The sequence below is a fragment of the Polypterus senegalus genome, chromosome 7, assembly GCF_016835505.1.
Source record: "Polypterus senegalus isolate Bchr_013 chromosome 7, ASM1683550v1, whole genome shotgun sequence".
NCBI classification, from domain to species: Eukaryota; Metazoa; Chordata; class Cladistia; order Polypteriformes; family Polypteridae; genus Polypterus; species Polypterus senegalus.
In genome coordinates this window covers 108,290,254-108,300,772 of record NC_053160.1, presented here as the reverse complement: position 1 = coordinate 108,300,772, position 10,519 = coordinate 108,290,254, and the positions used below count along the sequence as shown (strand labels likewise).

Sequence of the window (10,519 nt, the reverse complement as noted above, 5' to 3'; positions counted from 1 at the left end):
ACCCACAGAGGATACCCAGGACCAAGACTGGAATAGGAAATGTTTACGAAAATGCAGTCTGTACCAGGTTATTCTAATTTTATATTACTATATTAAATCTCATGTTAGTCCAGCACAATTCCTTTCTGTTGGAGACATTCATCCTGGAAATGTACATTTGTGATTAATATACTCAACTGTTTGTCTCAATTTAAAACCAGCACCAGTTTTGAAAAGTTATAGTTTATTTGATTTATTTAGTGTCTGTAGTACAGAAATTTGAGGATTCTGCTGCAGATTTGTAGAGTTCAAGGCATCACTTCCAGAATCAAAAAGAATGGAACACTTCAAGAAAGATAAAAAGATCTCAAGTTACCTTCTTCAGTTTCCCATTTGAAGGAGTCTCCAGCTTATCAATTGATTACACAATTCTAAGGCGGAGGACTCAAACAGAAAGTTGCTTCAGTTAAACAATCTGGTATTTGTTTTAAATGATTTGCAGAAAGTAAAAAATACAAAGTGTTGTAATATTTATATATTTGGCATTGATTAGCCTATTCTTTGAATATTTGGCACCACAGTTGCAATCTTGGCTTGCCAACTTTCAATATACACAAAGTGACATCTTTTGGTGATTATGGCATAACATTCTCTATAACTGCTAGGAGTTCTGGTTGTCATTTTCTCTGAACATTCTGTATGTTTGTGTGGCATCTACAATCTGTTTATTAGCTTCCTTTCCTCTAGGGCTGAAAGTAGCCAGTCGACCACCAGTGCGTTTCCGCAGGTATCTGCCAGATGTGATCAGTTCTCCATAACCTTGTACGTGAGAAAAAGCATATCCTGAACGACGGGAGCTACTCCTTCTTATGCGGGCACGACTGGGTCTTGGTGGAGGGACTCGCTCCATCTTGTCGACCTTTCGTTTTACCTGTAAAGAACAAAAAGTTAATAGTAATAGTAAACTAATAGCAGTATTAATCTCCTTTTTCCCCTGTAATGATGAATTTTAGAATTATAGCTCTACTATGCTTTGTTACACTTGTTTCACTGAGTTCACTTTGTTGGACAACATACTGTACAACATCAGAGATACTCAATTCCATATTTATTGTAATCGATGGAAGCATTACGGTGGCATTGCCATCTCACAGTTACAGAAGTTTAGTTTTACTCCTAGGTTAAACAATTGTCTGTGTGGAATTTGTATGTTTTATACAGTCTATATGATTGTTTCTTCAAATGGTTTGATTTCTTCCAGCATTCTAAAGACTGGGCGGCATGGTAGTGCTGCTACCTCGGAGTAAGCAGACCTGGGTTTGCTTCCCGGGTCATCCCTGCGTGGAATTTGCATGTTCTCCCCTTGTCTGTGGGGGTTTCCTCCGGGTGCTCTGGTTTCCTCCCACAGTCCGAAGACATGCAGGTTATGTGCATTGGCAAACTGAAATTGTCCCTAGTGTGTGCATGGTGTGTGGGTGTGTGTGCCTTGTGGTGGGCTGGCACCCTGCCTGGGGTTTGTTTCCTGCCTTGTGCCCTGTGTTGGCTGGGATTGTACTTCTTTGTACAGTTGATTGATGACTGGAGGTTGTCCCAGTATGAGTGAGCATGGGCATGTATGTGTGTGTGTGTGTGTGACTGAGAATATGACCAGTCAGAAATCGATATTAATTCTTTTGTAAAAATGGAAGAAAAAGAAATAAAAGAAAACTTGAATCATGTGAAGATGGATAAGCATGAAGAGGCCTTCAATAGGCCTCTCTTTCTTTTTATCAAAAATATTATACACCAATAATTAATACGACTGAAAAATATACAGAATAGAACTGTTTAAAACAGTGTCTCATCAGCTGGCAAATCCAATTTGTTTGTAAAAGAACTGTTATACACTATGTTCAAATAAATGACCCCAAATATATTCACAAATTAGTGTAGCATCACATTTAAAATTACAGTCATTTTAATGTAATATGGAATGACAATTTGGAGTTAGAAATTCCATTCAATTTTGCAGGTCACATTCTACAGACATTTTGTATTGTGTATATATGCCCTTTTCACTTGAATAAAGACAAATTAATTTAAAACATAGCATAATGTTAGGACTAGGAAAATGTACAATACATTACATAAGTGTAGCTCTTTATGGCCATCATTAAATCATTTCTTACCTTGTCACCGACAGTGGGTTGAAGTTCAGTTTTGATGAATCTATAAGCAACAACTGGCAATACACAGAGAATGGTTGTAAGCACAATAGTGAACCAGGCACTGGGCTGATTAAGTGTGTTCCTGGCTGTTCCTGAAATAACATAAAACAGAGCTAAAAGGAGTGTTTTAGGTTTTTCTTTATTGCTTTATATTCTCTAGTCCATAAGAAATATCCTTAAATGAAAAAAATTATATCTGTCTGAAAAAAATAAGCTGCTCATTAGTCCATTTCCCGAGAATTTCATTGCAGCAACTCAGAATTTTACTCAGTAGCTTGTATGCATGCTTGCCAATGTCCAAGGCATGCTCCTAATGAGAAACAAATGGTGTCTTGGTGGATCTCCTCCCAGATCTGGACCAGGGCATCAGTGAGCTCCTGGACAGTCTCAGGTGCAACCTGAGTTGGATTGCCCGAAACATAATGTCCCAGAGGTGTTCCATTGGATTTAGGTCAGGCAAGTGTGGGGGCCAGTCAATGGTATCAATTCCTTCATCCTCCAGGAACTGCCTTCATACTCTCACCACATGAGACCAGGCATTGTTGTGCTGTGCACGAGGAGGAACCCAAGACCCACTGCACCAGTACAAGGTCTGACAATGGGTCCAAGGATTTCATCCCGATACCTAATGACAGTCAAGGTGTCATTGTCTAGCCTGTAAAGGTCTGTGCATCCCTCCATGGATATGCCTCCCAAGACCATCACTGATCCACCACCAAACCAGTCATGCTGAATGATGTTACAGGCAGCATAACATTCTCCACGGCTTCTCCAGACCCCTTCACATCTGTCACATGTGCTCAGGCTGAACCTGCTCTCATCTGTGAAAAGCACAGGGCACCAGTGGTGGTTCTGGTATTCTATGGCAAATGCCAATTGAGCTCCATGGTGCTGGGAAGTGAGCACAGGGCCCTGTTTCTGATTGTTTAGTGAGAGACATTCTCACCAGTGGCCTGCTGGAGGTCATCCAGTTCCCCTCCTTGCCCAAAGGAGAAGATACCAGTCCTGCTGATGGGTTAAAGACCTTCTACAACCCTGTCCAGCTCTCCTAGAGTAACTGCCTGTCTCCTGGAATCTCCTCCATGCTCTTGAAACTTTGCTGGGAGACCTAGCAAACCTTTTGGCAATGGCACATATTGATGTGCCTCCTGGAGAAGTTGGACTACCTGTGCAACCTCTATAGGGTCCAGGTGTCGCCTCATTCTACCAGTAGTGACACTGACCATAGCCAAAGGCAAAACTAGTGAAAAAACAGTCAGAAAAGATGAGGATGGAAAAATTTCAGTGGCCTCCACCTGTTAAACCATTCCTCTTTTGGGTACCATCTCATTATTGCCCCTTTAGTGCACCTGTTATTAATTTCATTAACACCAAAATAGCTGAAACTGATTAACAACCCCCCTGCTACTGAATTGACCAGATCAATATCCCAGACGATTTGTTGACTTGATGCTATATCATTAAAAAGTGTTCTTTTAGTTTTTTTGAGCAGTATACATTACTCACCAATGAATGGAAAGTATGCTGGTAACATAAGGTAAATGCCATTACTGTACATAGTAAAGGTGATAGCAAAGTAGACAGCCAGGCTCCCCCAAATAAAGAAATGATTAACAGCTGTCCAGTAAGCAGTGTCTAAGCCCATCTGGGGAATGAAGGAGACAACAGAGGTTAACAAAACTTATCTTCTTAAAATATGAAGTTACATTTGAAACACTGACAACCAGAAGAAATTTTTGAAAGCTTTTAAAATAATTAATAACAAATCTTTCTAGTTTTTAGCAGCTTGGGAGAAGAAGGTAAGGTGTATTCAAATCTGTATAAGGATAATTGCTTAACCTTAAGCAATACATATATAGTACCAAATATCAATTTTACTTTTAAAGGGGTCTGCTACATATGAATATGCACAGTACATACAGTGTACTTAGAAAATGCTGTGGAGATTATAGGGGCCACAAATACTTTTTATCACTAGGAAAACTAGTGGGTGAAAATGTCATTTTTTTCAGTTCTCGAAGATGTTAATATATACATTTACAAAAAGTAACCTTTGCAAGTCACAATAAACAAGAAAAAATTAAAAAAATAGACACTTCTTTCATAATGCTTCATGAATATAATGACTATAATATGATACATTTGAGTTATGTTTTGTGTGCATATTCAAATATGAAAACTGTTAAGTTTAACTTTAGTTGTGAACATTTTCATCAGATGTGTCAAAGTGTAAGAAAGATAAATCTGGGATAAATTTTTAAACATGGAGTCAGTTGAGGAGGATGGTTAAATTCATTGTGCACACAATGTTCATCACAAAATGTAGAAATGGTAAGAAATTAAAGACACCTCTGTGGTGGATAAATAAAAAAATAAAAAGAATTTACAAAGAAAAAAACAGCTGTATAAAACATACAAGGCAAATGATAGAAAACAATGAGAGCAATGGTTAAAAAGCATATTATGAAACCTAAAAGGAAGAGAAAATTTAAAAAAAAGGCAAAAGAGTCTTTCAGTTTTTTTTAGTAGTAAAAGAACAGTCAAAGAGCAGGTGAAATGTACTAGGATAAGTAAGGATAAATTGAGTTATACAGACAGTAAAATAGCAAATGCTATAGATTTTTACTTTTCAGAAGTTTACAAGTGTAAAACAGTAAATAACCTACCTAACAGGGGCTATCAATGATGTACACTGCTCACAAAAATTAAAGGAACACTTTAAAGAAACACATTAGATACATCAGATCTCAATATGAAGTTGGATATCTATACAAATAACGACAGGGCAATGTCTTAGGAACAAAAGGATGCCAAGTCTTTTAATGGAAATAAAAGTTTTTTGCCTACAGAGGGCTCAATTGTGTAGACACCCTAAAATCAGAGTGAAATGAAGATGTGGCAGGCTAGTCCATTTTTTCAAAAACTTAATTTCTGCTACTCAAAATGCTTTTCAGTATCTTGTGTGGCCCCCACAAGCTTGTATGCATGCTTGACAACGTCGGGGCATGCTCCTAATGAGACGACGGATGGTGTCTTGTGGCATTTCCTCCCAGATCTGTATGAGGGCATCCCTGAGCTGTTGTACAGTCTGAGGAGCAACCTGGCGGCGCCTAATGGACCGAAACATAATGTCCCAAAGATGTGCTTTTGGGTTTAAGTCAGGGGATCGTGAAGGCCATTCAATTGTTTCAATTCCTTCATCCTCCAGGTACTGCCTGCATACTCTTGCCACATGAGGCCGGGCATTGGCGTGCATTGGGAGGAAACCAGGACCTACTGCACCAGCGTAGGATCTGACAATAGGTCCAAGGATTTCATCCTGATACCTAATGGCAGTCAAGATGCCGTTGTCTAGCCTGTAGAGGTCTGTGAGTCGCTCCGTGGATATGCCTCCAAGATCATCACTGACCAACCACCAAACCAGTCATGCTAAACGATGTTATAGGCAGCATAATATTCTCCACGGCTTCTCCTGACCCTTTCACGTCTTTCACATATACTCAGGGTGAACCTGCTCTCATCTGTGAAAAGCACAGGACGCCAGTGGTGGACCTGCCAATTCTGGTATTCTATGGCAAATGCCAGTTGAGCTCCCCGGTGCTGTGCAGTGAGGACAGGGCGCAGTAGACATTTGAGCCCTCAGGCAACCCTCATGAAGTCTGTTTCTGATTGTTTGGTCAGAGACATCCACACCAGTGGCCTGCTGGAGGTCATTTTGTAGGGCTCTGGCAGTGCTCATCCTGTTCCTCCTTGCCCAAAGGAGCAGATACTGGTCCTGCTGATGGGTTATGGACCTTCTATGGCCCTCTCCAGCTCTCCTAGAGTAACTGCTTGTCTCCTAGAATCTCCTCCATGCCCTTGAGACTGTGCAGGGAGACACAGCAAACCTTCTGGCAATAACACGTATTGATGTGCCATCCTGGAGAAGTTGGACTACCTGTGCAACCTCTGTAGGGTCCAGGTATCGCCTCATGCTACCAGTAGTGACACTGACTGTAGCCAAATGCAAAACTAGTGAAGAAACAGTCAGAAAAGATGAGGAGGGAAAAATGTCAGTGGCCTCCACCTGTTAAACCATTCCTGTTTTGGGGGTCATCTCATTGTTGCCCCTCTAGTGCATCTGTTGTTAATTTCATTAACACCACAGCAGCTGAAACTGATTAACAACCCCCTCTGCTACTTAACTGACCAGATTAATATCCCATAAGTTTCATTGACTTTATGCTATACTCTGATTAAAAAGTGTTCCTTTAATTCTTTTGAGCAGTATATTTAGTGATTTTGAAACAGAAGAAATATAAGTTAAAGTTTATCTTTATGTGTACATAGTGCACATAGTAAAGCAAAATTCTTACTTGCATTATTCCTTTGAACTGTAACAAGAAAACAATAACAATAAAGACACATTCACACAGATAATGGGATGAGATAATATTTCTCCTAGAATGTGTAAACTGCTACTGCAAAAATCATTACAAAACTGTAAAGTTTGGCCACATAGCTCCTTTTCTGAAGTTGTTATACTGGTGTCCATTGTCAAGCTTAGGGCAGCTTTCAAAATCTTCCTTTTGATGTACAAAGCTTTATAAATTGCAGGGCTCCACTTCTCTATCTGAACTCATTTTAACCACAAAATGGATTGTGCATTAAGATCTGAAGATGCTCACCTACTGAAGATTCCAATGATTAACGAAATAGCAATGAGAGGTTGGGCTTTCAGTTACAGGGCCCCAAAGCTAAGTAATGATCCACTTGCTTATACACTGCTCAAAAATATTAAAGGAACACTTTGAAAATACATCAGATCTCAATGGGAAAAAAATCATGCTGGATATCTATACTGATTTGGACTGGGTAATGTGTTAGGAACGAAAGCATGCCACATCATTTGATGGAAATGAAAATTATCAACCTACAGAGATCTGAATTCAAAGACACCCTGAAAATCAAAGTGAAAAAATAATGCGGCAAGCTAGTAACTCAAAATCGTACTCAGTAGTTTCTATGGCCCCCACATACTTGTATGCATGCCTAACAATATTGGGGTATGCTCCTAATGAGACAACAGATAGTGTCCTAGGGCATCTCCTCCCAAATTTGGACTGGGCATCACTGAGCTTCTGAACAGTCTGAGGTGCAACCTTGCGGCATTGGCTAGACAGAAACATACAGTCATATGAAAAAGTTTGGGAAACACTCTAAATTCTTTGGATTTTTGTTTATCATTGGCTAAGCTTTCAAAGTAGCAACTTCCTTTTAATATATGACATGCCTTATGGAAACAGTAGTATTTCAGCAGTGACATTAAGTTTATAGGATTAACAGAAAATATGCAATATGCATCATAACAAAATTAGACAGGTGCATAAATTTGGGCACCCCAACAGAGATATTACATCAATACTTAGTTGAGCCTCCTTTTGCAAATATAACAGCCTCTAGACACCTCCTATAGCCTTTGATAAGTGTCTGGATTCTGGATGGAGGTATTTTTGAGCATTCTTTCATACAAAATCTCTCCAGTTCAGTTAAATTTGATAGCTTCCGAGCATGGACAGCCTGCTTCAAATCATCCCAGAGATTTTCAATGATATTCAAGTCAGAGGACTGTGACAGCCATTCCAGAACATTGTACTTCTCCCTCTGCATGAACGCCTTTGTAGATTTTGAACTGTGTTTTGGGTCATTGTCTTACTGGAATATCCAACCCCTGCGTAACTTCAACTTTGTAACTGATGCTTGAACATTATCCTGAAGAATTTGTTGATATTGGGTTGAATTCATCCGACCCTTGACTCTAACAAGGGCCCCATTTCCTGAACTAGCCACACAGCCCCACAGCATGGAACCTCCACCAAATTTGAGAGTAGGTAACAGATGTTTTCTTGAATTGCAGTGTTCTTCTTCCGCCATGCAAAGCGCTTTTAGTTATGACCAAATAACTCAATTTTTGTCTCATCAGTCCAAAGCACTTTTTTTCCAAAACGAATCTGGCTTGTCTAAATGAGCATTTGCATACAACAAGCCACTCTGTTTGCGGCATGAGTGCAGAAAGGGCTTCCTTCTCATCACGCTGCCATACGGATGTTCTCTGTGCAAATTACGCTGAATTGTAGAACGATGTACAGATACACCATCTGCAGCAAGATGTTCTTGCAGGTCTGTGGAGGTGATCTGTAGGTTGTCTGTAACCATTCTCACGTCCTGCACATATGACGCTACTGTATTTTTCTTGGCCTGCCAGACACTGATCATAGCCAAATGCAAAACTAGTGAAAAAACAGAAAAGATGAGGAGGGAAAAATATTTGTGGCCTCCTCCTGTTAAACCATTTCTGTTTTGGGGGTCGTCTCATTACTGCCCCTCTAGTGCACCTGTTGTTAATTTCATTAACACCAAAGCAGCTGAAACTGATGTGGTGGATTGCCGGCATTTTACTCCGGCCCTCACCCCCTGGCCGCTAGGAGGAGCTCTCCCGAGAGCATATACGGGCCCCGAATTCCAGCAGGGCCTCATGGACTATGTAGTTTTTATACACAGCCCTGCTGGATACCTTGGGGGCCACTGGGAGTCGCTGTCGGGAGGCCAATGGACTCATTTGGGCACCATGACCTGGAAGTTCGTCACAGGAAGAGCGACGGGCTTCCGGGGTAAAGAAAAGTACTGTTTACCCTGACCCGGAAGGAATAAGGACTTGTGGAACTGTTTGGCAGAAAGACTTCCGGGTCAGGAGGAATAAAAGGACTCTGGGAACTCCCAGACAACGAGCTGAGCTGGGGGGTAGGAGGGCAACGCGTCTGGGAGTGGAGGATTGTTGATTATTGATTTATTATTGTGGTTATTGTGATTTATGAATAGTGTGGAGTGGAGGGTGCTTAGTGCACATTGTTATAATAAAAAGAATAATTGTAGCACTTTTACCAGGTGTTTGGCGTGGTACCTGAGGGTTCAAGGGAGCACTACTGCCCCCTACTGCGACACTGGCGTAGCCGGCAGGATTCTCTGGCCGTCTGTTGGCAGAGGACCTGAATATAAAACAAATTTTGTGTAAGCAGATGACCCTCAGAAGGTCCCGCTCGAACGTCCGAAGGTAGAAACGCTACCCTCTACAAAGAGCGCTGCAATAGACAGCCTGTCTATACATCGATACACCATGGGGAAGAAATCTGGGAGAAAGAATGAGGATCGCCCAAGGAAAACGGCCCTAGATGACGCCGCGACTTTGTGGACCTACCTAACGGGAAGCGAGGAAGACCGGATAATGATTGAAGCCGAAAGGGCCCGTGCGTTAAGGCAACAGGAAGGCCGCCAGACATCGGACACGCCGGACTGCCTAAATGGACTGGGAAAACGTCCTGTAAATAGAAAGGTATGTGCCGGAGAAACGCCCGATACGCCGGGAAATTATTATTCCTATTTTGCAGGAGCCGGTCTCTTCGTTTCTGACGACGAGTCGGAGATGTACTTTCCACCTAGGCAAGATGGCCGCGATGACGAACAGGCTAGCCCATCTAGGAATCAAAAACGGGGGATCCCATTCGACGAAGAGAGTCATGTGACCTATCCCGGAGCAGGCTGGGAACACTCAAAGGACTACAGTCGATCACATGACCATGAGGGCCACCTTCCATTCGCCGAAAGTGGGCGCGTGATTTCCCCAGACGGATTATGGGAAGGAGAAGGTCGACAGCAGTACGGAGGTGAGGTCAGCGTTCCCTCGATGGAATCGAGCTCCCTGAAGGGGAAGGGGGAGGCAGGCGAAGCAGCGCCAGCTGTAATTAAAAGTAATGAGGGATGGGACGTGACTGAACAATCCGCCGATAAAATAGAAAAGGCGGATCGCAGTCGGCCAGTAGCGCCACCCCGGCCATCTAAAAGAAACTCCAAATCCCAAGAGCCTTTGCAAGACCCAGCAGAACACGTGCCCGGAGAGGACATGCTTATTGGCTCCCGGCCGTTAGGTAAGGAAAAAGTGGAAGTAAAATTACCTACGGCCGAATTAAATGACAAAATAGAATTGCGGGATCTCGACAAATTGCTCAAGCCCATATATGCTTTATTACAGACTTTAATAAACATTCAAAACCAGGTGGAAGAGTTGGGAGCGACGGCCGAAGCACCTCTGAAGAAAATATGGGATTATTTACAGCGTATTGGTCGGGAGGCTCCAGTGATGATCGATGCGGGAATACAGGTGAGTCCGACCCGTATCGTACAGTATAAAGGGACACAGTGCGAACCGGCACCGCGGTTAATAAGTAGCAGGTGTCAAAGCACAGTGTGCCCGACAAGAGAATGGGGCATGATGACAGAAGGGACAGGGGAAGCACCAA

At 42.0% G+C, this 10,519-nt stretch overlaps 1 protein-coding gene across 2 annotated transcripts in view; it reads right to left on the bottom strand.

Moving 5' to 3' along the window:
• Positions 1-206: 206 nt before the first annotated feature.
• Positions 207-10,519, bottom strand: part of LOC120532774 (phospholipid-transporting ATPase ID-like) — a 193,959-nt gene continuing 183,646 nt past the window's right edge. For both annotated transcript variants that reach the window (XM_039759146.1, XM_039759147.1), the window contains 3 exons: positions 3,693-3,831; positions 2,148-2,278; positions 207-910 (listed from right to left, as the gene is read on the bottom strand). In XM_039759146.1, the coding sequence (XP_039615080.1) occupies positions 641-910; positions 2,148-2,278; positions 3,693-3,831 (540 nt within the window). In that variant the 3' untranslated portion in view covers positions 207-640. The remainder of the gene's footprint in view (positions 911-2,147; positions 2,279-3,692; positions 3,832-10,519) is intronic.